Genomic DNA, 24,497 nt, shown 5'->3' on the forward strand with positions numbered 1-24,497 from the left:
CTGTTAGCTCCCGGCTTACCATCACCTCCCCTGGGGTTCTGGTGTTTGCTTGGCAGCTTATGCCAGGCCAGGTGTCCTCGTGCACCAGGCTCTCAGGAATTATCGGTGGGTGGGTCTCAAAGGAAAACTGCACCCCAAAGAACTCCGTTCTCCTCTATACTCCCCACCCTTTGTACATGGGCAGTGGCTTGGGATGATTCCGTCCGAAGGGCTGGCATGAAAGAGATACAGGCAACTTTGGGGCCAGGGCACTGAAAAGCCACGTGTGGGGCACCTGGGCGGCTCAGTCGGTGAAGCGTCTGCTCAGGTCATGATCTCGCGGTTCGGGAGTTGGAGCCCCGCGTCGGGCTCTGTGCCGACAGCTCGGAGCCTGGAGCTGCTTCCGATTCTGTGTGTCCCTCTCTCTGCCCCTCCTTCGCTCACACTCTGTCTCTCAAAAGTGCACGTTAAAACAAAAATGCAAAGGCATAACTAAATAAAAGCCACGTGTGACTTCCTCTCCCCTGCCACGTTGGATCCTGCAGCTACACGTGACGGCAGAAACCAGCCCTGAGTGACTCCTCGCCGTCGAGCCCTGCAAACCACGTGGACACGAGCGGCAGAGAAACGTCCACCGCCTTCAACCACTGAGGTCTGGTGGCTCCTTGCCACCGGGCACCACGTAAGCCCTGCTGCTCGACAGCACTCCGACTCTCCCGGCCGCCCCTGCAGAATGCAGTCCTCCGGGGTCCAGAGGAGGAAAGGGAGGCTGAGGGACGGGATGCCACTCACCCTCGGCCGCACAGCCTTCCGCGGTAACAGCGCCCAAGAAAAGCAACAGCCCTGGTTCCCCAGCCCAGGACAGAAAGGTAGTTGCGATAAGCACATTTATTTCCCCGAAGTCCACCTGCCCGTCCAGCGCCGTGTCCAGCAGGGGAAGATGGCAGGGAGCCAGCCGGAGGGCAGACGAGGCTTGGCGCTCACGGGTATGAACGGAGACAGGGTGCCGGGCTCTCTGTCCTGGATGCCCCTCCCCCAGGAGCCAGGCCAGGGGCGCAGGAAGATGGGGGGGTGCTCAGTAAACCACCTCGTAGACCGTGGCCTTCTTGTCCCCCGAGCCTGTCACAATGTACTTGTTATTTCCGGAGATGTCACAGCTCAGCACGGAGGATGACTCCTTGGACTATGAGCAGGGGTGGGGGAGGGAGAGAAGGGGAGGTGAGGCGTGGCCGATACTAGCACCGTCTGGTGTCCTGTCCGTGCCCCTGACCGCCCTGCACGACGTTCAGAGGGAAGGGGCAGGGCCAGTGGGATTGGGTGGACAGGTGACAGATCCTGGGAAGGGCGGGTCCCCTGTTCTCGTGACACCAAGAGAGCCCCAACCGAAGCCCCGCCCTTTCCTGGGAGGCTCAGAGAGGGTGTGGACCGGGCACGAGGCCACACGGCACAGCAGAGGGCCAGCCGAGGCTTACAGCGCAATGACCCTACACCAGCAAACGTTTCCTGTAAAGGACCCGGCAGTAAGTTTTCAGGCTTTGCCAAAGGTCCAAATGAGTCTCTAGCCAACAAGTCCGGGGGCCAAATAAATCTACGTCACATTATCGTCCTTTCGTTTTACACCCCTTTAACGATGTAAAACTCACTGCACGCCCACTAGAATGGCTGTAACAAAAAAGGACACAATAACAAGTTGTTGAGGACGCGGAGAGTTTTGAACCCGCGTATACTGCGGATGGGATGGAAAAGTTGGAGGACAGTCCAGAGGTTAAACAGCTCCCGGCAATCCCACCCCAAGACCTCTCTGCCCAAGAGCAATGAAATCACGTCCACGGCAGCGCGACTCACAGCGGCCAGAACGCGGAAACAAAGCAGGTGTCCGTCAAGCGGTGGACGGATAAGCAAGACGCAATCCATCCAGACTACAGGCTGTGACCCAACCTCAGGAAGGAAGGGCAGCCTGCCTCCTGCCACCACGTGGGCGGACCCGGAGGACACTGAGCAGTGACAGAAGCCAGACACAGGAGGACACGTCCTGCGTGACCCCATCACAGGGGGTCCCCAGAGGAGTCCCGTCCAGAGAGACAGAGGGTGGACGGTGGGAGCCAGGGGATGGGGCAGGGGGCGGGGAGTCCGTGCTTCATGGGGACAGGGTCTCGGTCTGGGGAGATGGAAAGCTCTGGAGACGGATGGCGGGGGTGGTTACACAACAGTGTGAGTGTGTGTGCGCTTAGAAACGGTCACGATGGCAAGTCTTAATGTATTAAAAAGAGGAAGCACGCACAAAAAGGACCCAGGCTGCACGTGGATGTGGCCCGCAGGCTGCAGTTTGCAGACCCTGCTTTAGTAGCTTGCTGGCTGGTGGGGAAGGGGGGGACCTCGCAGGACCGGGGGGAAGTTCCGCGGCTTAACCACCAGCTCAGCCACCCCGGGGCCCCTGCGTGCAGCACGTCCTGGCCTGCAGGGCGGTGGCTGCACGCGGCTGGGTACCTGGAAAATGCTGGCTCCGTATGGCGTCCTCCAGGCATTCAGTAAGTTGTCTTTCCCGGTGCTCACAAACCAGCGCCCTGGGGGAGGGAGAGCAGGGGGTTCCAGCAGGAGAGACCAGAGAGCCCCCCACCCCCACCCCCCGGCTGTGGGCCGCAGGCAGACAGGGTCCAGCAGGCCTGGTCTCTCCCTTTCTTTCTGGCACCTCCGCTCTCACAAAGGGACCAGTGGGCCCCTCCTTCCCCCCCATTTTCCAGATGGTGAAGTCAAGGCGCCCCTGGGGGCGGGGGCCCATCTGGCCTTCAAGAAGGGGGAGCCCCCAGGAGAGCGTGGCCAGATAAAACATAAGATGCCCAGGTACCTTTGAATCTCAGATAAATCACAAACCATTTTAATACAGATGTGCCCCCAGGATTTCATTATTTATTTTCTTTTAATGCATGTGTGTCCCACGCGGTACTCGGGGCACACTTATGCTGAAAATCATTTGGCTGCTTTTTTTTTTTTTTTTTTTTTTTTTTAGTGTCAGTGTGTCTCAGGCAATATTGGGGATGAATTTGTATCACCAAATCAGTTGCTTTTAAGCGTAAGCATGTCCTGGGTCGCACTTGGGAAAAACTTCCGCTAACCAACGACTCGTTAAGATTCAAAATTCCACCGAGGGGGTGCCTGGGTGGCTCCAGTCGATTAAGCGCCCGACTGGGGCTCAGCTCACAATCTCCAGGCTCGGGGGTTCGAGCCCCGCGTCAGGCTCTGTGCCCACAGCTCGGAGCGTGGAGCCCGCTTCGGGTTCTGTGTCTCCCTCTCCCCCTGCCCCTCCCCTACTTGCGCTCTGTCTCTCGCTCTCAAAAATAAACATTAAACAGAGAGATTCCCATTCCGCTGGGCGTCCTGCGTTTTGTTGTGGGGGCTGTCCGGGGGGTGTGGTGTTCCGGTCGCCCCGCCCCGCGCCCTCCAGGCACACACACCGCAGGAGGCGAACTTGAGGGCCAGCACGCAGCTCTCGTGAAGGTGCAGCTGGTACTTCTCGGGCTTGCGCACGTGCAGGACCTCCACGTTACTGCTCTCCATGCCCACGGCCAGCCAGTCCTGGTTGGGGCAATGGCCCAGGGAGAAGATCTGGGGGTGCAGAGGAAAGAGGGGACATCGGACCCCCCGCTGCAGAGGTTGGAGGCGGCCCAGAGCGGCAGGGGAGGGGCCCACCGCTCTCCCGCGGCAGCCCTGCGTGGAGAGGCAGCTGGCCCAGGGCCTGGAACGCAGCAGGAACTGCATGTCGGATCATTAATATTAATCAGAATTACACGGAACCCTGGGGCCTCACATCCATTATCTGCTCAGAACGCACAACAGCTCTGGGAGGGAGGGGAGGAGGGAGAGGGAGAAGCCGGGAGAGGACAGTCGCCCCCCTTGAGCAGATGGCAGAAGGGAAGCTCGAGGCCAGGGCTCGCTCAAGGCCAGAGATCCGTGAAAGACGAGGCCTTCGGACTCCCAGCTCGGAACTTTTCCCCGCTCGCCAACACCTCCTTTTGCTTGGATGTGAAAGGACTCAGTGGCCTCATCGTTCCGTGTGCCCCACCCCAAGCGAGGCAGAGAGAGGCTTAACGCCTTGTTCTATCCTAACCCTGTCGAAGTCCTACGGACAGGACGCGTGTGGAAAGAACCACAAATGGACAGCGGAGAGAAGACTGGAAGTTTTCACGTGTGCTCTCCTGCCCGTACAGAGTTCCTGCACAAAGACGGGGGCCCAGTGGGATGAGAGATACTCACCATGGGGTCCCCAGAGAACAACCCATCTAAGTCTCAGGGCCAGGGGATGGACAGCCATATCCACCTGCACCCTTGAGTTCCTTATCAAAGAAACTTTTAAGCTAAAGAGAAGAGAAGGTAGAACAGAAAGAGTTTGGGCGTTAGCTACTATCTCCAGGCTTCAAGGGAGGGGGCAAAAATGGAGATGGGTTTTGAAGGATGAGTAGGAGTTCACCAATTGGAGAAAAGGGAAGGAAAAGCATGTCAGCTAGAGGGAAGAGTAAGTGGAGAGGTCTAGATGCATCTGAGGGCATGGTGTGTGTGAGAGAGACTAGAGCACAGAGGCCTTAAATGTCAGGCCAAGAAGCTCCCGTCCTGCCCCCAAGGCAGTGGGAGAGAGGATCTGGGTGACTCTGTTCAGCCGTGAGGAGTCTCCAGATCCTGTCCAGCTTCTTCACTTCATCCTTTAGCCTGGATTCTCACAGAGCCCTCAACGGAGACCTCTCTGCCCAACTCCTATGTCAACCTCTCCCTGTCGACCTAGATCAGTGGCTCCCCAGTGGGTCCTGGGGGGTGGTCAGGAGCTCTCAGTCGGGTCAAGAGATTGAAGGCTGGGAAGAGAATCGGGCTACCGGAGAAGAGGAAGGAATGAATGGGGGCGTGACTTAGCAAAAGCATCTGGGAAAGTGATCCGAGGGTCTTAGTAGACCCACAGCTTACTCTGAATCAGTGCCTTTGTGTTTCCATGGGGTTGGGGCGGGGAGGGGGGGGGTAAGGCCTATGGATTTGTGAGAAGGACAAAAAAGATGGACACGGGTCACAGGTATCTGGTCCCCACTCAGTTTCTGGAAGTGAGTGCCTTGTGGGGAGGGGAGGGGGCTCCGGATTCCTGAAGCTTCTATCGCCCTCCCGGCAGACCCACTGCGGCACCTGAGAGCAGAAATCGTGCTGCTGCAGCTGGCGGCCCTCCCGCAGGTCCCAGCAGCGCACCGTGTTGTCCAGACCCCCGGTCCAGAGCCGAGTGCCGTAGTCGGAGATGTCGATGCAGCTGGCACCATCGGTGTGGCCCTGGAACTGCCTGGAGGGAGAAGGGCCCAGGCGTCAGGCGTCCGTCGTGGGGCTGGTTCTGCTCCAGCGCCGAAGCGAGGGGCGCGGGGGCCACCCACCTGACCATGGTCTGGTTCTGCAGGTCCCAGACCACGATGTTGCCGTCGCTGCAGCAGGAAAAGCAGACCTTGGCGTCGGGGCTGACGGCCAGGGCGTAGCAGGCCGGGGCCGAGGAGGTCAGCTCGGCCTTGATGCGCGGGGTGGGCGCCGCCAGGTCCCAGATGGACAAGGTGCTGGCCTCCCCTCCCACGATCAGACTGCGGCCGTCCGGCAGCAGCTTGCAGGAACGGATGTAGTTGTCCCGGTTCTGGGGCGGGAGAGAAGCGACGGTGTGGGGCTGGCCCTCCCCGACGGGGCCTCCCCACCCCCCGAGAGCGCCCCCAAGCGCGCGGCGCCCCCCAGCCCGCCCCCGCTCTCCCCGAGCCTCGAGCTCCGCCCCCAGCGGCCCGGAAATCCCGCCCCTGCGGACAAGCCCCGCCCCCGCCGGCGGGCCCCGCCCTCACCAGGCAGTCGAGCTGCGCCACCGGCGTCTTCGCGCCCGGCTGCCCCACGTCCCACACTTTGACGCAGCCCTTGCCGCCGGTGTACACGTGCTGCGTGGAGCCGCTGATGGTGACGGCGCAGACCACCTCGCCGTGCGCCAGCGTGTGCAGCTGCCGCGCGTGCCGCGGGATGCCCGCGCCCACCAGCGCGTCCGAGGGGAAGGGCACCGGCTGCATCTGCCCGTCGGCAGACACGTGGAAGGAGTAGGCCCTGCACGGGAGGAGGGCGGTGACGCGCGGGGAGGGGACCGCCCTGGGGGTGGCGGCCCGGCCGGGTGCCCGCCCTGCTCCGGGGGCTCGGGGCCGGGGGCCGGGGGCGGGGGGGGGGGGGGGGAACCCTGGATCCCAGGTGACGGATGGGACAGTCAGCGTGGCCTAGCCCGTGGCCCGCAGCCTGGCAAGCAGGCACTTAGTAAATGCGTGTTGAGTAGCGAGGATCCAGGGAGACGGCTTGAGAGCTCCAGAGACTGGGACCCATTGGGAGCCCCCAGCCCCGGGTGGCCAGTTAGACTGAAATCAATTTACAACTTCAGTGTCTCAGTGGCGAAAGCCACAGGTGGCCAATGGCAGTCAGGTTGGACAGCTGTAGGTATAGAACATTCCCATCATGGCGGAGAGTTCCTGGGTACTTGGGGCTGCACCGCCCTGGGGTTGGCGGGGGGCATTCTGCGCACTGTAGGATGTACAGCTGTATCCCAGGCCCCATAGAGGCCGGATGTGGGCCTGACCACCAAAAATGTCAAAGACATGCCGAATGTCTCCGGGGTGGGGGTGGGGAAGGCAAAAGTACCCCCCACCCCCGTTTCTGCATTTTTCATGTTACATACCTCTCCAGAGAGCTCCTCCAGAGACTTTCTGGAAAGACAGCAGGGAACCCCAGCCCCCACCCTACAATGTAAGCACCGGACAGGAGGCAGGGATCCCTGAGCCAATACTCACGGCTTCCCCCCAGGGATAGTGGGCAGGGAAGAGGAGATAGATGACCCTCGGAGATGTGGATGAGACTCAAATGCCATCTGCCAAAATGCCAAAGAGGAAGGGTCCTAGGGCAGGTGACTCAAACCCACCTCTGCCTTCCCCCATGCTCACCTGCCGTATTTCTCTGTTTATGAGAGGATCCCCAATCTGATCCCCAGTCAGCCCCTCCCTAAGAAGGCAGAGATGCCCTCTCCTCCCGCTGCACTACAGACAGGAGAGCAGAGGCTTGCACTTGAAGGAACCCCAAAGGCTCTGCCCAGGGAATCCTAGAATCCCAGGCTTGGAAGGACCCCGAAGAGTCTGACCGGCTCTAGAGCAAGAGTTGGCAAACTCTGGCCCCCTGTTCGTTTTTGTAAATAAAGTTTTATCGGTACAAAGCCACACCCGTTCATTTCTACGTTGTCTATGGTGGCTCTGAGCTATGAAGGCAGAGGTGAGTAGTTTTGACCCAGACCAACTGGTCGGCAAAGCCAAAACCATTTAATGTCTGGCCTCTTGCAGAAAACACTTGCTGACCTCTTTTGCACAACATCCCTTGGGTCTGGGATGTCCCCCGTGACAGCATTTTCTTCCCTCTGGAGGCACCCTTGTCTACTCCAGGGTGGCTCACTCTGTCAGCCGTCTGTCCTTGTGCTGCCCTCTGGGGCCCACCCAGTCCCTGTCTGCTCCCTCCGCCCCTTAAAAATCAGGGCCAACAACTGTATGCCCTCTGCCGGGAGGTTGAATGGGCCCCTTGTGCCCCGTGGCTGGGGCTCCCTGCTCCTCATAATGCGGCATAAGCACAGCTGCTCATTAAGCTTGTGGAGCTCCTGAGACCTTCAGGTCCTCTCCCCGCATGCGCTTGCCAAGCCAGGGTTCCCGTCCCTTTCCCTATCCCCTTGTCTCCTCTTGTGTAACTGGTTTCTCCTCCCGGCCCCCAGCCCCTGTGCCCTCCGATACCTCCCGGTGCCCCCACACTGAGGACTCACCATGGGGGACCGTCCATACACCACAGAGCCGCTGACCTGGGGGACAGGTGGAGGCTAACGTAGGAGCTGGGCACAGAGAGGTCCCCGTTAAGGGCGCTGTGGGAGCTCAGGCTGAAGGACGTGGTGAAGGGACTGGACAGGGTCAGGGGGCTCCTCAGGGCTGAGTGAGAAGAGACAAAGATAGGTCTTCAGACACCTTGGACCCAGATCCGGCCTTCCACTGCCTTGGCTGGTCTTTCGGGGCTGCTGCGTTCCGGTCCAGCATCCACCACACCCTGTCATATGTCCAGATGTTTGAGGATACCGTTCCCTCTGGCTCATATGCTGTTCCCTTGCCTTCCTCGGTTGCTGAACTCCTACTCACCCTTCGACACCTAGACCCAAAGTCCAGCAACATCTCAGGAACATCACTGAGCCTGCTCGCCCCACCCCTAGCCCGTTCTGGCTCTCTGCCTCTATCCCCGCCACGATCACACGGGGCTGGAAGCTTAGGGGTCTGAGTCTCCGTCCCCACCATCTGGGAACTCCTCAAGGGTGCGTTCCAGGGCTGATTTCTTTCTGGGAACCCAGAACCAGTGCAGGGCCTGGCCATATGACAGCAGAGCCCACGTTAACGAGGGGGGACCTGAGGCTCAGAAAGTTTGAGTCGCTTGCCCAAGGTCATGCGGCTGACGAGTAGTATCCAAGGCCGGCCTCACACCCCAGGCTGTCTGACTCCAAAGCTTGTGTTGTCCGTGCAGAAGGCTAAACCTCTTGAGTAGATCGCTTCCCCTCTGGGCCTCTGTTTCCCCAACCGACAAGCCAAGACAGGAAACCGAGGCCCGGGGTGAGGCGGCATTGGGCTCAGAGTCCTGGAAGGGGTCAAGGCCATCCCAGAGCTGAATCCAACCCCCCAGAAGAGACCTGTTCAGGCCCCAGTGGACACTCACCGACACTGTCCGTGCCAGGGGTTGGCTTGGTAGCAAGCTGGCGGAGGTGACTGGCTGAGCTGGGCCCTGGGGTGGGCGCGTCCTGGGGCGGGGAGGAGTCGCAGGACTTGGGGGCGGGAGTGCTGGCGGGAAGATCATTCTGGGGAGAAAGGTCGGGACTGAACGCCCCACCCCCACCCTGGCACCAGCACCTGGCCCCCTGCTGCCCACGATCTGGTGAGAAATTGGCACCGGAGGAGGGAGCTAGGCGGGGGCTCACAGGAGGTGTCTGCATGCCAAGCACGTGCGGTTCAAGGGCATGGGCCCCACCGCTGATGCCCTGAGCACAGGGACACGCGGGGTCCACAGGCTGGGAGTGCCAGGCGGGCAGCAGAGTGGGAATGGGCACGCAATGCCCGCAGGGCTGCACACGGCGTGGGGTGGGGGGGGGGGACTGGCACCCGCTGCCAGAGCCCAGCGGGCACATGATCAGGTATGAGGAGTGCGGGTGTAGACAGGCCTCAAGCAAGGGCACACGGGGCAGGGAGCGGGCATTGCAGAGGAAGGCGACAGTCAGAGGACTCAGGAGGAGGGGAGCACAGGCCTGCACCCAGGCGAGGGACCGGCAGCCAGCACTGGGGTGCCCCTGGCTGCTCTCAGGGGCGGGGTGCCCCTGCAGCTGTCTCTCCCTGTGGGGACACCTGAGGGGAGGGGGAGGGGATCTCCAAGGAGGAGCACACGGGCTGTCGTCTCTCTGCTGTCACCTCCTTTGCCTTTCAAGAAACTTCACGTCCCCGTCCCGTCTTTCCACTACACAATCACGTGTTTCCTGCCAACCCCACTCCACCAGGGGGAGTGGGTGGGGACACGTGGGACAAGGGAGGCCTTCTGGGGGCTTCTCCCGGAGAGCAGAGCTGCCCCTCCCCCTCTGGCCTCCCGGAGTGGAGGAGGTCACAGGAGATGCAACCGGCAGCCCCAGCCTCGGCGGTTGCCATAGCAACCTGCTGGGAGGGGAGGCCTAGAAACCGACGCACTCTCTGGGTAAGCGCAGGGCAGGGGTCTGGGGAAGATTTGGTGAGGGCAGGGGTGGGACCAAACGGAGCCCGGGTGTGAATGCCTAAGGGGCGTGCTCTGAGGGGTTCCTACACCTGGCACTGGGAAAGTTGTTCCCATAGTAATGCTCTTGCCTTTCGGGAAGTGGGGGGGGGGGGGGGGGACGGGACAACCTCTCAGGTGGGGCTGCTGTATCTCCCGCTTCTCCAAGGCTTTAACACTTGCCAGGCTGGAGTCAGTCCCAGAGCAGCCATTCTGCAGCTGAGTGTTTATTTCCAAGGGATTTCCTATTTGTTGCAAGAGATGCTTCCCTTTCTCCCTAAGAGGGTGAGTGGTCTTTTGATATGTATTTAGGTTCAACAGAGCACGCGGACTTGGGGAAAATACCTGGATAAAGTCGAGGCAGATTTTAGGAAGGTGGCAAATAATCATGAAGGAAATGCTGGACAACCCGCTGGAAAGATCCCAGCAGGGCTGGTTTCTCCTTGCTCGCCATCTAATCTGGTGGCATCTGTTTCCAGGTCCCCAGGGTGCGTAAAGTGAGTTTCAAGGCCTCCCCTACTCCTTACCAGGACAAGCTCCTTGGCTCTGGGGAGCGGGGAGCCGAGGCTGGAGGCCAAAGAGGCCGGACTGTCCACGAGGTCCCGACGGGCGGGGACGCATATGGGCGCCTTTCCACATGGGGTGATAGCTGGGCTGGGGGGCTCCGAGGGTTGGTCCTGGGTTTGAGGAGGTGACATTGAGTGGAGGTGAACTGGGCAAAGAAGGAGAGCCCCTCTCTATATACCCCTCCCCAACCCCACCCCGCACTCTAGTCTGGGTCCCTACGATCCACCTTGGGAGGATTATGAACCCCCCCCCCCGCCCCCGTGCCTTACTTTAGGCATCTGTAAAATGGGATTGATAGTACCTACTCCATAAACCCACATAGAAACGACTGTGTAAGGGCTTGGCTCTGTGGTCCCCCATTAAACAGATGGGGAAAAGTGAGGCCAGGGACGGGGGCGTACTGTCCCAGTCACACAGTGAGCCAGGGCCGGATGCTACTTCTGCTGCCCATTGCCAGGGTTCTCTGGGCCTCAGTTTCCCCACCTGTGCTATGGAGAGGGGGTCAGCCTGGGGTGTCCCTCTATCCCCTACTCCCCCTACCCCCACATCACCCTCAACACAGCCATCCACAGGGGGGGCCAGGACCCCCCCTCTTCCCTCTGGGTCCCCCAACACTCGGGAAAGCCTGCCACCCTCTGGGCCCAGACCCCGACTCACCTCGTCCACCACCAGGTTGTAATCGCTCTTGTCTTCGTCACTCTCCTAGGGGGACACGGGGGAAAGAGCTTGCCCTGGCCATGCCGCTACCTCCGTGTCCCCTTACTGATCCCAGGAGACCGCCAGCCGCGGTCTGACCGGGATTCTGGGGCTTCAGAGGCCCATGTGCTTAGTTCAGAAAGAAGGCTGCCATTTGCTCAGGTGCAAGGGGTTGGGGGCGGGTCTCTCATGGAGAAAAAGGAGGGGATGGAACTTAGGGCCCAAGACTTGCTGTGGGGCCCCGAGCGCCTCCCGGCCCTCCCTGGGTCCCAGTCTCCTCGGTGACGGGATGGGACGGCCGGGGACCAGGACTCATCCATAAACTCCCAACTGGCTCTCTCTCCACGGAGCCAGTCAACCTCCCGGGATCGTCTGCCCACCACCATCCCCATGGCCTAGCACAGACCTCATCCCCTCCTTAGGCTCCTGGCCTTCAGCCTCGCCCCCTCCAGGTAGCCTTCCAAGCTTGCCCCAGAGGACTTTCTTTACACCTGTCCCCACATCTGTATTACGTCCTTCTATGGCTCCCCACTGCCCTTGGGAGAAACCCTGGCGTGTGGGGCTGCCCTCTGGTCTGGCTGGAAAAGCAAGGGAAGACCAAGGCTGCAGCCTGAAGGCCACATCTCCCAGCAGGGGCGGGGGGGCGGGTTGACTGCCCCCTGCCCTCCACCCCCCGCCCCGTCCCCAGTTTTCTTCTTTAAAATACCCGTTGCTGACGGGTATAGAACAAGCTGCTATGTTTTTTAAAGATCAAAGGCATCTCTGAGAAACAGCAGGACTGGCCAACACTGGGCCTGCCAGCAGGCAGCTGGGAGAAGGCTGTCCCTGTAGATGGGACAGGTGCTTTCCAGCCAGCCAGTCCCAGCCCCAGCTTGCAGCCTGGCCCCTGGGGCGCCAGAGTAGGAACTGCAGGTGCAGTGAGGGGCGGGGGTGGTCCTGACCCAGGAGGAGGGCCCCGGAGAGAGTATTCTGCGCCTCGTGGAGGGGCAGAGGGAGGGGAATGCCAGAGCGCTGAAGAGCCGGAGCCAAAGCCAGGAGGTGGGCAAACAGATATGTGCCCCAGAGGCTACGGAGACAGAGCAACTGGAGTTGGGCCTGGCCCCACAGCTCCTCTCATTGTTCAGTGCTCCGTGCCCAGTGGGGAGCTATGGAAGGCCCCAGAGTGAGAGAGTCGCGGCCAGAGCTGGGCTCTGGGAGGCCCTGAGGGGCGGGGCTGGGGGGCCCACCCATCTTCCGCTTGCCCCCCACTTACATAAGGTCCCGACAGATCCTTGTCCTCAGCTCGCGGCTTCCCACTGCCCCCTGGGCCACCGGGTCGCACCTCTTCCTCAGGGGGGGAGGGGGACGCGCTCTGCAGAGACACAAGGGCCGGAGAGAGGGTCAGGGCCCTGGGGCCCCAGACTCCGTCCCGGCCCAGCCCAGACCGAGGGTCCCCAAACACAGTTATTAGGATCTGTGCCTCAAGCTTCCCATCTGGGAAATGGGACCTTCCAAGGGCAGGCTCGATGCTAAGGTCTTGACCCCACAGCAAGTTCTTTGGGGAAGTGACGATTAATCCCATCGCACAGACAGGGAAACTGAGCCTGAGGAAGACAGGGCTGCACAGCGAATTAGGGGCCGAGGCAGGATGCCCAGCCAGCCCACCAGATGTCGACAACCAACCTTCTGAGGTCAAGGGCTGGGTGTGCCAGCACAGAGACACAACATCAACCTGCCTGTGTGCCCTCGGACAGTTTTCTCCTTCCCTGGGACTCAGTCTCCCCAGCTGTACACAGGGGATGCCCCACACAGTGATTTCTCAAGCACTGCAGTTCTGGAACCATTTCTTCAACTGAGATCTTATCTTGAAGCCTGATTTCATGGGCAGATAAGACGTTGGGCCCTGAGAGCTGGGTGGCTCTGTGCAAACCGCACACAGGATTCAAAGCCACGTTCAGCAAGATGGGCCACTAGGAAATAAAGCAGGCCACAGATGCAAAAGCGTGCAGCCGCTTAAAAAAGAAAGCAGAGGGGCGCCTGGGTGGCTCAGTCGGTTGAGCCTCCGACTTCGGCTCAGGTCAGGATCTCACGGCTCGTGGGTTCGAGCCCCGCGTCGGTCTCTGGGCTGATGGCTCAGAGCCTGGAGCCTGCTTCCCATTCTGTGTCTCCCTCTCTCTCTGCCCCTCCCCCACTTGCTTTCTGTCTCTCTCTCAAAAATAAACAAAGATTAAACAAATTTTAATAAAAAAATAGTAAAATAAAATCTCTTGTTAAAGATAGTTTTAAAAAGTGTTTTTATTTTTATTTTTTTGAGAGAGAGAGAGTGAGGGCGAGGGGCAGACAGAGAGGGACACGGCGGATCCCCAGCAGGCTCTGCCCCGACGGCAGAGAGCCCGATGTGGGGCTCGAACACGCGAACCGCGAGATCATGACCTGCGCTGAAGCTGGACGCTTAACCAACTGGGCCACCCAGGCGCCCCAAAAATAACATCTTAAAAAAGAAAAAAACAAGTAGAGACGTTAGAGATGTGACAGCACGGAAAGATGGCCTCAATGTATCACTGAGGCAGAGAGGCGACTGGCTGGGCGCAAATCCCAGCTCGGCTTCTCATTGGCTCTGAGACCTCGGGCAGGGTTACGCAACCTGTCGCACGCTCAACCCGTGTCCCGTGGATGATCCCGGGGATCATCGCAACAGTGCCCGCCTCCTAGGGTTGCGGGGAAGATACAGCGAGCTGCGGACGCTTAGCCGGACGCGGGGCCCGGCGCGCGGTGAGCCCACGTTCGTGCAGGGAAATTCAGAAACGCACAGGATGTCCCCGAGTTTCCCCCCACTCGGCACTGTGGGGGCTGAGCAGCGACCCTGGCCCCGCCCACTCGATGCCAGGCGTACCCCTAGTCGTGAGAGCCACAGAGGTCCCCAGACACGGGCTGGTGTCCCCTGGGGGCGGGATCTCTTGTGCGAAAACTGCTACTCATACCCCTTCCCTCTCTGGCAATTATGTTCCCACCACGGAGCCTCTGCTGCCTCGAACCTGTGTCTCTGTGTGTGTGACACGTGTTACACAGGGGAGAAGTCTGGAAGGAGGCGCTGCAAAACGACTGGGGTCGTTCAGGAGACTTGGATGGGAGGGGGCTCGGGGCAAGGGTCAGGGGGTCCCGGTCCCTTTACGGGGTTGAACAGGGTCCACCAAAGTTACGTGCCCACCCAGAACCTCACTAGGAGACCTTATCCCAAAGTAGGGTTTTCGCAGAAGTGATTAATTGCGATGAGGGCATAGTGGGTCGGGGTAGGCCCTAATGCAACGGGGCTACGGTCCTGTTTTTTCAGGTTTTTAAATGTTTGTTTATTTTTGAGAGAGATAGAGGGCAAGCGGGGGAGGGGCAGAGAGAGAGGGAGACCCAGAATCCGAAGCAGGCTCCAGGCTCCGAGGTGTCAGCACAGAGCCCGACGCGGGGCTCGAACCCACGAACCGTGAGATCGTGACCTGAGCCGAAGTCAGACCCTTAACTGACTGAGCCACCCAGGCGCCCCGGACTGGTGTCCTTAAAGGGCAAGAGACACACAGGGGAGAAGCCACGTTGAGGACAGAAGGAGAGACGGAATGATTCAGCCACAGGCCAAGGAGCCCCAAGCCCAGAGGCCACCAGACGCTAGAAGGGCTCACAGCTCGGTTTCAGATTTGTAGCCTCCAGAACAAGGAAGGGAACAAATCCGTGTTGTTTTAAGCCATGCAGTGTGTGCTAACGTGTTCTAACAACCATGGGAAACAAGTGCAGCCCCCTTTCCACACGGTCCCCTTCTCTGTAGGAATTGTCTTCGAGGCACCTGGGGGCTCAGTCGGTTGAGCTTCCGACTCGTGATTTCGGCTCAGGTCATGATCTCACAGTTGATGGGTTCAAGCCCCGCGTCAGGCTCTGCACTGACAGCTCGGAGCCTGCTTGGGATTCTCTCTCTCTGCCCCTCCCCGGCTTGCGCTCTGTCTCAGGGTCCCCACCGCTGTTCTCAAGATCTGTGCCTCAAGCTTCACATCTGGGAAATGGGACCTTCTAAGGGCAGAAGCCATGTGGTCGTGACAACCACAGATGTCCCCAGACACTGCCCAGTGTCCCCGGCGGCAGGGGGTGGGAGTGGGGGCCCGGTGCAAGCCGAGATGAGCTCTAAGAGCGAAACGCATTTGGATCGTGGAGATTTAGCACAATAAAAAGGACATAAAACATACCATTAGTAGTTTTTATGTCGATTATACGTTGAAATATTCTGCATACATGATGTTAAGTAAAATATACTATCGGAATTCATCTCATCTGTTTAACTTTTTAAACGTGGCTACGAGAGGGGCGCCTGGGTGGCTCAGTCGGTTGGGCATCCGACTTCAGCCTAGGTCATGATCTCGCCATTCCCAAGTTCGAGCCCCACGTCGGGCTCTATGCTGACAGCTCAGAGCCCGGAGCCTGCCTCGGATTCTGTGTCTCCCTCTCTCTCTGCCCCTCCCCTGCTGACGTGCGCGTGTGCTCTCTCTCTCAAAAATAAACGCTAAAAAATTTTTTTTAATTTAAAAATATAAATAAACGTGGCTACTAGAAAATGTGCAGTCACATAGTAGATTGTGATGCTGCGAACAAAGGCAAAAAAAACCACACGGACCCCCCCCCCGCCCCCGCAACACATACACACCAAGCTCACAGCACAATGACGGATGCTGGGGAGACTGTGGGCTGCACCCGTGTGCGGTTTCCTGCATCCTGTACTGTGTTTTATCCCAGACATTACGGTTGGGGGAGGCTGGGTAAAGGGCACACGGGGCTTCCCTGCACTTTTCTTTGCAATGCCCGATGCGTTGGTAACGGTTTCCAAATTAAGCAGTTTTTTAAAAAATTACACACAGGGCTCACCTCTATTTCCACTGGGCACCGCTCTGACAGACGGTGATATCGAGTGGATGATGGACAAGTTCATGAGCGGAAGGTGCCACGTGCGTGCATTTATTCAATTGCAAAAAACAAAACAAACCCCCCAAAACCAGCTCACGATTGAAAACCTTCCATAAAGAAAACTCTAGCGGTAGGGGCACCTCCTATACCAAAACGCTCCAGACGACCCAGCTGGAACACGGGGCGGGCGTCCTGCTGGGAGGACCTTAGCAGCTCAGAGCCACTGGCTTCAGCCACATTCGAATGCAAGGCCAATATCACACAAGTTCCCGGATGCCTCTCGACTTACCCTGCTCTGAGCTCTCTCCGCTGGCAGGTTGGAGGCGAGGCAGAGAGAGAGAGAGAAGGAGAAGAGGTGAGGGTTTCACGGCCCATGGTGCCAGAGGGCACACCCCTCCAGCGCTGACAGAGCCCTCTTCCGGGCTCAGGATCTCCCTTCTCCAACACCCTTGCAAAGGAGTGGATCGTTCCTTTCCTGAACCATTCAGGTAGATGCCCAGAGAGGGCCAGTAACTCGCCCCAGGACACACAGCCAGTGGGGAGTGAAGTTGACCCCGACGGCCCTGCAGGCCCTCTCCTTCACTCCCTCGCACTTAAGTCCCCGTGCCCCCCTCCCCCCTCCCCCCCCTTCCCCCCCCCCCCCCCCCCCCGGCCAGGACCGCCCCCGTGCTGCCCCCGCTCACCCCTGGGTCCCTCGGCCTCCACGCCTGCCCGGTCTTCCTTGGCAACGGCGGCCAGCTGAGCCTGGGCGGCCAGGGCTCCGGACAGGGCCAGCAGCCCCGTGGCACTGCCACCCACCAGGCCAGTGGGGCGAGGGGTGAGGGGCACGGGGGGAGCATGGTGAGACAGTGGCTGGAGTTGCTGCTGCTGGAGAGAGGAGAGGTGGGCCGGGGCCGGGCCACACGGGCGCCCAGCAGGGCCCCTGGGCCGGGGGGACGGGGGGCTGTGGGGGTCCCCCAGAGTCTCCAGGGAGGCCGGAGCCCAGGCCAGCTGCCCACCCGGCACCCTCCAGCTTTAGCACCTCCTGGGTGCCGGGGACGCAGGGGTGGGGTCTCCCCAGGGCAGGGCAGGGGCTGGGCGGACTCACCCCGATGAGGCTGTTCAGCTCCCCCACGGTCACCTGCTTGGCCCGCTCCACGGCTTGAAGCACCTGTTGCTGATGCTGGGAGGCGGGGGGCCGGGAAGGGGGTGCTCAGGCTCCCCGTCTGCTGGGAGCCCCCACCCAGCCAGGCAGGGCCCTCTGAGGCCCCCCGCCTCCCTCCACCCCATCCTTGTTCCCAGAGCTTTGTTATTTCTCTTCTCTCTCCCTTTCCATTTTCTTTTCTTTTAATTTAATGTTTATGTTTATTTTTGAGAGAGAGAGAGAGAGAGAGAGAGAGAGAATGAGCGGGGGAGGGGCAGAGAGAGAGGGAGACACAGAATATTTGAAAAAGACACACACACACACACACACACACACACACACACACAGGGTGCACGACCCGGGGAGGGGCAGAGAGAGAGGGAGACACAGAATCCGAGGCAGGCTCCAGGCTCTGAGCTGTCAGCATAGAGCCTGACAGGGGGCTCGAACCCACCAACCGTGAGATCAGCCTGAGCTGAAGCCGGACGCTTAACCGAGCCACCCAGGCGCCCCTCTCCCTTTCCATTTTAAACCGTGAAACAAACACAAAGCCAAAGAAACAGGCACACAAGCGCAGTGAAAACCAGTAATTATAAATCGGGGTTTCCTGGGGCACCTGGGTAGCTCAGTGGGTTGTGTCCGACTTCAGCTCGGGTCACGATCTCACGATTTGTAGGTTCGAGCCCCGCGTCGGGCTCCGTGCTGACAGCTCGGAGCCTGGAGCCCGCTTCGGATTCTGTGTCTCCCTCTCTCTCTGCCCCTCTCCCACTCACACTCTGTTTCTCTCTCAAAATTAAATAAACACTAAAAAATGTTTTAAAAATAAATAAATAAATAATCGGGGTTTCCAGATCAGCGTCTCCCTCAGCACCATGGACATTGGGGCCAGGTCGTTCTCTGTGGGGGCATCCTGGGTGCTGTAGGGGGAGGCGGGGCTGAGCAGCATCCCCGGGCCCCCCTACCTCCGTGCCAGGAGCACCCCTCCCTCAAGGTGACAACCACAAATGTCCCAGACGGTGCCCAGAATGCCCTGGGGCAACACGGCCCCCAGCAAAGAACCACCATCCAAATCAGCACCCAGGTAAACCACCCAGGTCAAAAAGTAGAAACTGGCAGGGGAACCTGGGGGGCTCAGTCCGCTAAGTGGATTTCAGCTTAGGTCCCGGGTCCATGGGTTCGAGCTCTGCATCAGGCTGCACGTTGCTGGTGTAGAGCCTGCTTGGGATTCTGTCTCTCTCTCTGCCCCTCCCCTGCTCATCCTCTCTCTCTCTCTCAGAAACAAATGGATTTAGAAAAAAAAAAACAAAAACGATTTAATGTGTAAATGGCCACATGTGGCTGGTGGCTCCTGTATAAGGCTGTTTATCCACACTCCTGAGGTCGGGGGTTTGAGCTGCTCCCCCTGAGGACGTGTGTGGCACACCTGTGTGTCAGCGTGTCTAAGCCAAGGGTTGGTAAACTTTTTCGGCAAAGGGCCACAGAGAATATTTTCCGCTTTGCAGGTCAGAAGGTTCTTGTCTTAACTTCTCTGCCATTTTATCAGGAAAGCTGTCACAGAGATCATGCACGTGAGTGGGCATGACCCTGTGCCAATAAAACTTTATTAACGAAACAGGCAGAGGGCGCGCCTGAGCTGAGCATAGGACTTCGGCTCAGGTCAGGATATCGTGGTTCGTGGGTTCGAGCCCCGCATCAGTCCCTGTGCTGACAACTCAGAGCCTGGAACCTGCTTGGGATTCTGTGTCTCCCTCTCTCTCCGCCCCTCCCCTTCTCACCGTCTTGTCTCTCTCTCTCTCTCAAAAATAAACATTAAAAACATTTTTTAAAAAACCAAAACAGGCAGAGGGGGGGATTTGGCCCTTGGACTGCAGTTTGCTGAGTCTCGATCTAGAAGAATGGAGTCGCTGGGGCACATATGTGTGTCTTTACTCACTTCTTAGTTTTTTTTATCTTCATTTCTGCCATTTTCTCCCTACTCACTAAGCCACCTTGTCCCCCACCCCCGGCTTCAGACACTCTCAGTCCAGCCACGATATCCCTCCATCCCAAGCTTCCAGAAAATCTCAGATTCAGTGGGGTCCAAAATTTTTGTTCCCCATCACAGTGAGGGTGCCCTACTTATCCACCCTGCAGTGGAACCTGCCCTCATGTCTCTTGTGGACGGAATGCTCCGGATGGAAGCAGGGGCAGCTGATGCAAAGGTCCTGAGGCTGGCACGCACTCAGAGCATTCTTAGAAAGGCCGATTTTTTTTTTTTTTTTAAGTTTCAGTGAGCTGTTCACACTGCTTATTATTTCACCTGCCCTGATTCCAGCTTTTTAAAATTATTATTGTGGTTACAAATACATAAGCATTATCCTCGTAACCATTTCTAAGTGCACAGCTCAGCAGCAGCAAGCACATGCACGTTGTTGTGCAACCATCCGTCTCCAGAACTTTCCATCTCCCCAAACGGAGACTCTGTCCCCATGAAACACTGGTTCCCCGCCCCCTGCCCCACCCCTGGCTCCCACCATCCACTCTCTGTCTCTGTGGACAGGACGGGACTCCTCTAGGGACCTCCTGTGAGTGGGATTGGACAGCATTTGTCCTTCGGTGACTGGCTTATTCCACTGGACATATGTAAGGGCTGACTTTTATTGGGTGCTTCCTTAGCACCCAGTATCACCCTTGCACGGATCAGCTTGTCTGATCACCACAACCACACAGACAAGGCAAGCCGCCAAGGGCACAAGGCCAGGATTCGGACCCAGGCAGCCTGGCTGCACCCACTCGTCACCGTCAGCGATCACCTCCCTCCGCCCCTGAAGCCCCTGCCCCAGCCCCGTACCCTCCAGGCCACCCAGCAGAACCAGTGCCTGTGGCATCGGCATCGGCATCGAGCCAGCCCCCCGCCCCCCATCTTCCAGCTCCCCTCTGTCCCAGCAGCCCACTCACCTCCTGGGTCAGGAAGGGGATAATCTGAGCACAGATACCACTGAGGCGCTTCACAATCTCGGCCTGGCAGGAAACAATGAGGAGGAAGCTTGGAGGGGGTGGGGGCACTGAAGCCAGAGTGGCACACAGGCTCGGGGGCAGACGGAGGGGCTGCTGAGGAAGTGATCTGCTGAGCTGATGCCCAGGGCGGCCTTGAGCCGGAAGGCAAGGACAGATACACCAGCCGCGAGGCGCCATCGACAGATTCCCAGGAAGCAGCCACGTAGACGCCCAACTCAGATGGGGTACTTAGAAGCCGTGGGGTCCTCATAAACAAAGGAGTGGCCCTCACCGGGCCCGCGTCTCTGGGTCTGGGTCTCGTCTGCAAGCTGAGGCCACTGCCAGGCAGAGACCCCCATGCACCACACTCAGGAGGAGGGCTTTGTAGTGTTGGGATAAAAAATCTGTTTGCTTTGCTTTGTCCCCAGTTCCTGGCACAGAGGCTCTAAGACTCTTGGAATTTCTCAGTGATGGGTAACGGCAAGGGATGGGGGGGGCATTTTTCTGTCCTCAACAAGCCCCTTTCGATCATACCTGAGTTTACTAGAGGGATGAAGGGTGAGCTAATCACCGATGGCCAGTGATTTAATCAGTGAGGCCTGTCCAGTGAAAGAAACCTCCACCAATGTCTGTAACTGGGTTGGTGGAGAGCTTTGGGGGGGTGACCGCATGGAGGTTCTGGGAGTGTGGTGCGCCCCCGCCCCCTGCCTCCCCTGCACCTCTCTTGCCCCTGGCTGTGCCTGAGTTAGATCCTACATAACAAACGGGTGATCCAGGAAAGTGAACCGCTTCCCTGAGTTCTGTGGACTGTTCTGGCAAATTATTGAACCTGAGAAGGGGATTATGGGAACCCTTGACGTGTATATATAGCCGGTTGGTCAGGAGTTTGGGCCAGAGACCCAGACTTTTGATCGGCATGTCCAATGGAGGCAGTCCGGTGGGGCTGGGCCCTGAACTTGGTGGGGGGGGGGGGGGGGGAGGGGGTCCGCACTAACTCCAGGCAGAGAGTGTCAGAACTGAGCCAAATCGTAGGACATCTGCTGGTGCCAGGGTGCGAACTGGTTGGGGTGCAGAAAACCCACATATCTGGTGTCAAAGTATAGGGGGTGCAGTAGAGGGAAATCCAGGGAGTGGAGTAGAGACAGTCTGGTCTTACTTGCAGGTTTCATCGGGGGCAGGGCCTGGGCCAGGGGTGCCCCACGGGGGCTGAGCACAGCGGGGGCTGTGTGGGTGGGGATGGGGGGGGGGCAGCTAGGGCATATCCAGGTGTGTGCCCGGCCAGTCCATGCTTTTCTTTTTGGCTTCTGCCTGGGTTAGAGGGGTGCTGGGTGCTGGGTCTGGGCAGAGTTTGAATTCCCAGCAGGAGGACAGAGACTGGGTCCTAGCACATGCCCCTCACCCTGCAAGAGAGTCTATTTCACGCACCCAAGGGACCACACCATGCTCCGGGCGGACGAGCCCCCTCTGGCGCGCACCAGATCCCGCAGAGCCCGCACATCCCAGAACAGCACACCAGGGCAGGCACCCCCAGGCACCCCACCCTCTCAGCCCACCCCCCTCCTCTTCCCACCCAGTAGGCTCCGCCCACTGCCCTGATAGTGGCAGGGACCAAATCTAAGATTCCATCAACCTCAGAATCTTTCAGGGCCCCTCTTGTCTATCAGAGAGCCTCGAGTTCAGCCTCAGGTTGGAGGGGTCAATCTTGGACAACCGGAGTCAATTGCGGAACCTTTTGGTCTAACTTAGAACCTTGAATCAGACTTAGAAGCTCAGGAGAGTCTCAGAACATCACGGTCAACCTCAGAACCTTCAAAGCAGCAACAGAAGCTTGAGGTCCATCGCAGACCATCAGGTTCCACCTCCAAACCTCAGACCCTGTGGGCTGAAGGGGACCTCCTCCAAGACCGTGTGGCCGGCCCCCACCCTGGGACAGATGTCTCCCCTACCTCCTCCCTGACCTGGCTGCCAGCCTCTGCCATAAGCCCTGCTTGCCCAGGACACCTGGCCCCTGCCGTCCCTGCCCGCTTCTTGCCTCTGCTGAACCATATCTCTAGAAGTTCAGAAGTGTTTTCCTTTCCTTCGTGAGGCTGAAATCGGGCAAGACCCCTGTTCCCTGGGTCTGCTTTGCCCCAGACTGCCAGATCGCTGGGTCTCTCCTCAAGCTCCAGACCCTCACCCTTCCCACTGAGCACCCCCCTCCCCGACCCCCCACCACAGTTACCTGCTTATGCATTTCAAGGTTGAGCCCGTAGGACATCTCATAGTACTAGAAAGGAAAAACTCAGTTGGGATGCACGCCGGGCCAGTGGGTGCCCAGCCCTGCTCAGGGCGATGCTGGGTTTTCCAAGGGCTCCCAGGCTGGGGGATCACAGCGGGGAGCAGAGCCTCCCAGCCCCCTGGGAGCCCAGAGGGCAAGACCAGAGGAAGAAGCAGGGAGGGGGGGCAGGGAGGAAGTGCCCAGAGACCGTGGCCCCTCAGAGATGCCAGTGGGGAGAGGGGACATCCTTGTCCCATTGTTTGTAAGAGTTGGGGGGCTCCCAACTTACAGACAGGGAAAATGAGGCCCAGAGTGGCAGGGTGAGTGGGGATTCACACCCCAGGCGCTTTTACTCACAGGGAGCCCTCCCGCCGCCCCATCCTGGCACGAAAACCCCCTCACCATGACATAATGTCGCTGCATTTCCGTCTTTTCACTGGCCAGCTTCTCACATTCCAGCTTGAGGCTGGAAAGGAGACGGGGCATGGGGGTCCTGCTCCGCCCCGCCTCTACCCCCACCCCGCCCCCACCCCGCGAAAGACCCAGGGACACCCCATCTGGGCCAGTTTCCAAAGCCATGGGTTTGGCTCTTGGCCCCCTCCCCACTTCCTCATTATCGGCCCACCTCCGGGTCCCGGTCCCTTCCCGCCCCTTCTCAGGCTCCAAGTGTCCCAGCACTGACGGTCCCCAGCCACCTCAGCTGCGCTTCCACCTGGAAGCCCTCCCTCGCCCCTGGGGGAGGGGGGTCTCCCTCGGCCCCGCACCCTGGAGGCCCCGCCCCCGCCTGGCTGCGCACCCCCCTCCCCGCCCCCCCCCCCCGGGCCCCCAGCGGCCCGGCCGCTCTCCCCGGGGGCGCCCAGGTGGGCTCCCAGGTGGGCTCCCGGGTGGGCTCCCGGGTCCCCCGGGGCGGGGCGCCCCCGCCCCCCCTCACCTGTGGTACTGAGCCTGAAGGAACTGGAATTCTTCTTTGATGCGGTCGCAGATCTCCAAGATCGAGAACTTGAAGGGCTGGCCGGACTGAAGCGGGGTCTGGGGGGGACGGCGGCGTCTGAGCTCCCGGACGCCCGCGCCCCCCACCCCGCGCAGCCCGGGCCCCCACTCACCGGGTGCCTTCCCTGGGGGTACATCCTGCCGGTCCGCAAGCCCCCCACCCACGCCGCCGCCGGAGCCCGACGATCCGGGGGCGCGAGGCGGCGGCGGGGTGGGGGGGGGGCGAGGCCGGGGGGGGGGGGGCGCTGCCCGAAGAAAGGAGGAGGGGGCGCGGCGGCGCGGGGCAGGCCCCCCCCACCCCGGGCGCGCGCGCGGGGGACGGGGACGCGGAGGGGCGCGGGCCGGGCGGGGGGCGCGCGGGGCGGCGCGGAAGGTCGCGCGAGCCGCGGCCGGTGTCGGCGGAGGCGCGGGCGGCGGGCCCCGCGCGGAGCCGCCTCCCTCCGGCGGGGCTCGGCCGGGAGCCGCGGGCAGAGCCGCCTTAAGGTGGCGCCGCCGCCCCCGGCCCGCCCACCAGGCCCGCCCGCCGCGCCCCTGCCACCTCCGGGCTGCGGGCACCCCCCCTCCCCCGGGAACCCGCCCCTTCCCCCACCCCGGGCCGGCGACCCGTGGGGAAACTGAGGCTCGCGCCCAGTCCCCCTCCCCCTCCCGGAACGTCGTCCCCCCCCCGCCCCCAGGGCCCAAGCGAGAGACACGCAAGGAAACCAAGAAATACCTGGGGGCCCACAGTGGGGAGCACCGTGGCGGGGAGGGGACAGTTGGGGTCAGAAATGGCCTTTCTGAGGGAGTGGGCTAAGACGTAGGACACCTGCGTCTCTCTGGGCCCCTCTCTGGGCCTCAGTATTCCCACCTGTAAAGTGGCAGACACAGGGGCTGCTTTTGCGGAGGCGGTTCATGAACAGCCCTCAGCCTGGCCTGGCACAGAGTAAAAACCCCCACAGCTGGGATTTGGTGTTTCCACTGCTACCTCCAGCAGACTGGGCTGTCTCCTCCCTCAGACTCAGCTCCCAGGAGAAGGGCAGTTGAATCCCTGCCCTCAGACTCAGGGGTCTGAGGGCAGGGGCTGCACCTCCCAGCACAGACCACAGACTCCTGACACTCACCTGGGAGGGGGGACATTCTTATTCCCATCTTGCTTATGGGAAACCTCATGGTCTTTTGTTAAGTCGA

The 24,497-nt window shown here is 60.0% G+C and overlaps 1 protein-coding gene across 1 annotated transcript; it reads right to left on the reverse strand.

Annotated features, from left to right (window-relative positions):
• Positions 1-849: 849 nt before the first annotated feature.
• TLE2 (TLE family member 2, transcriptional corepressor) lies at positions 850-23,535 on the reverse strand. The gene is given in 21 exon segments (XM_042977716.1): positions 850-1,162; positions 2,467-2,543; positions 3,432-3,582; positions 5,140-5,287; positions 5,376-5,623; positions 5,820-6,069; positions 6,798-6,874; positions 7,805-7,848; positions 7,851-7,964; positions 8,734-8,872; positions 10,335-10,484; positions 11,032-11,076; positions 12,323-12,421; positions 16,274-16,293; positions 16,668-16,851; positions 17,072-17,146; positions 20,045-20,107; positions 22,305-22,349; positions 22,743-22,806; positions 23,272-23,369; positions 23,444-23,535. Coding segments are annotated over 21 exon segments (2,223 nt in total). The 5' UTR covers positions 23,468-23,535; the 3' UTR covers positions 850-1,054.
• Between the last annotated feature and the right edge of the window lie 962 nt (positions 23,536-24,497).

The sequence above is a fragment of the Panthera tigris genome, chromosome A2 (genome assembly GCF_018350195.1).
Source record: "Panthera tigris isolate Pti1 chromosome A2, P.tigris_Pti1_mat1.1, whole genome shotgun sequence".
NCBI classification, from domain to species: Eukaryota; Metazoa; Chordata; class Mammalia; order Carnivora; family Felidae; genus Panthera; species Panthera tigris.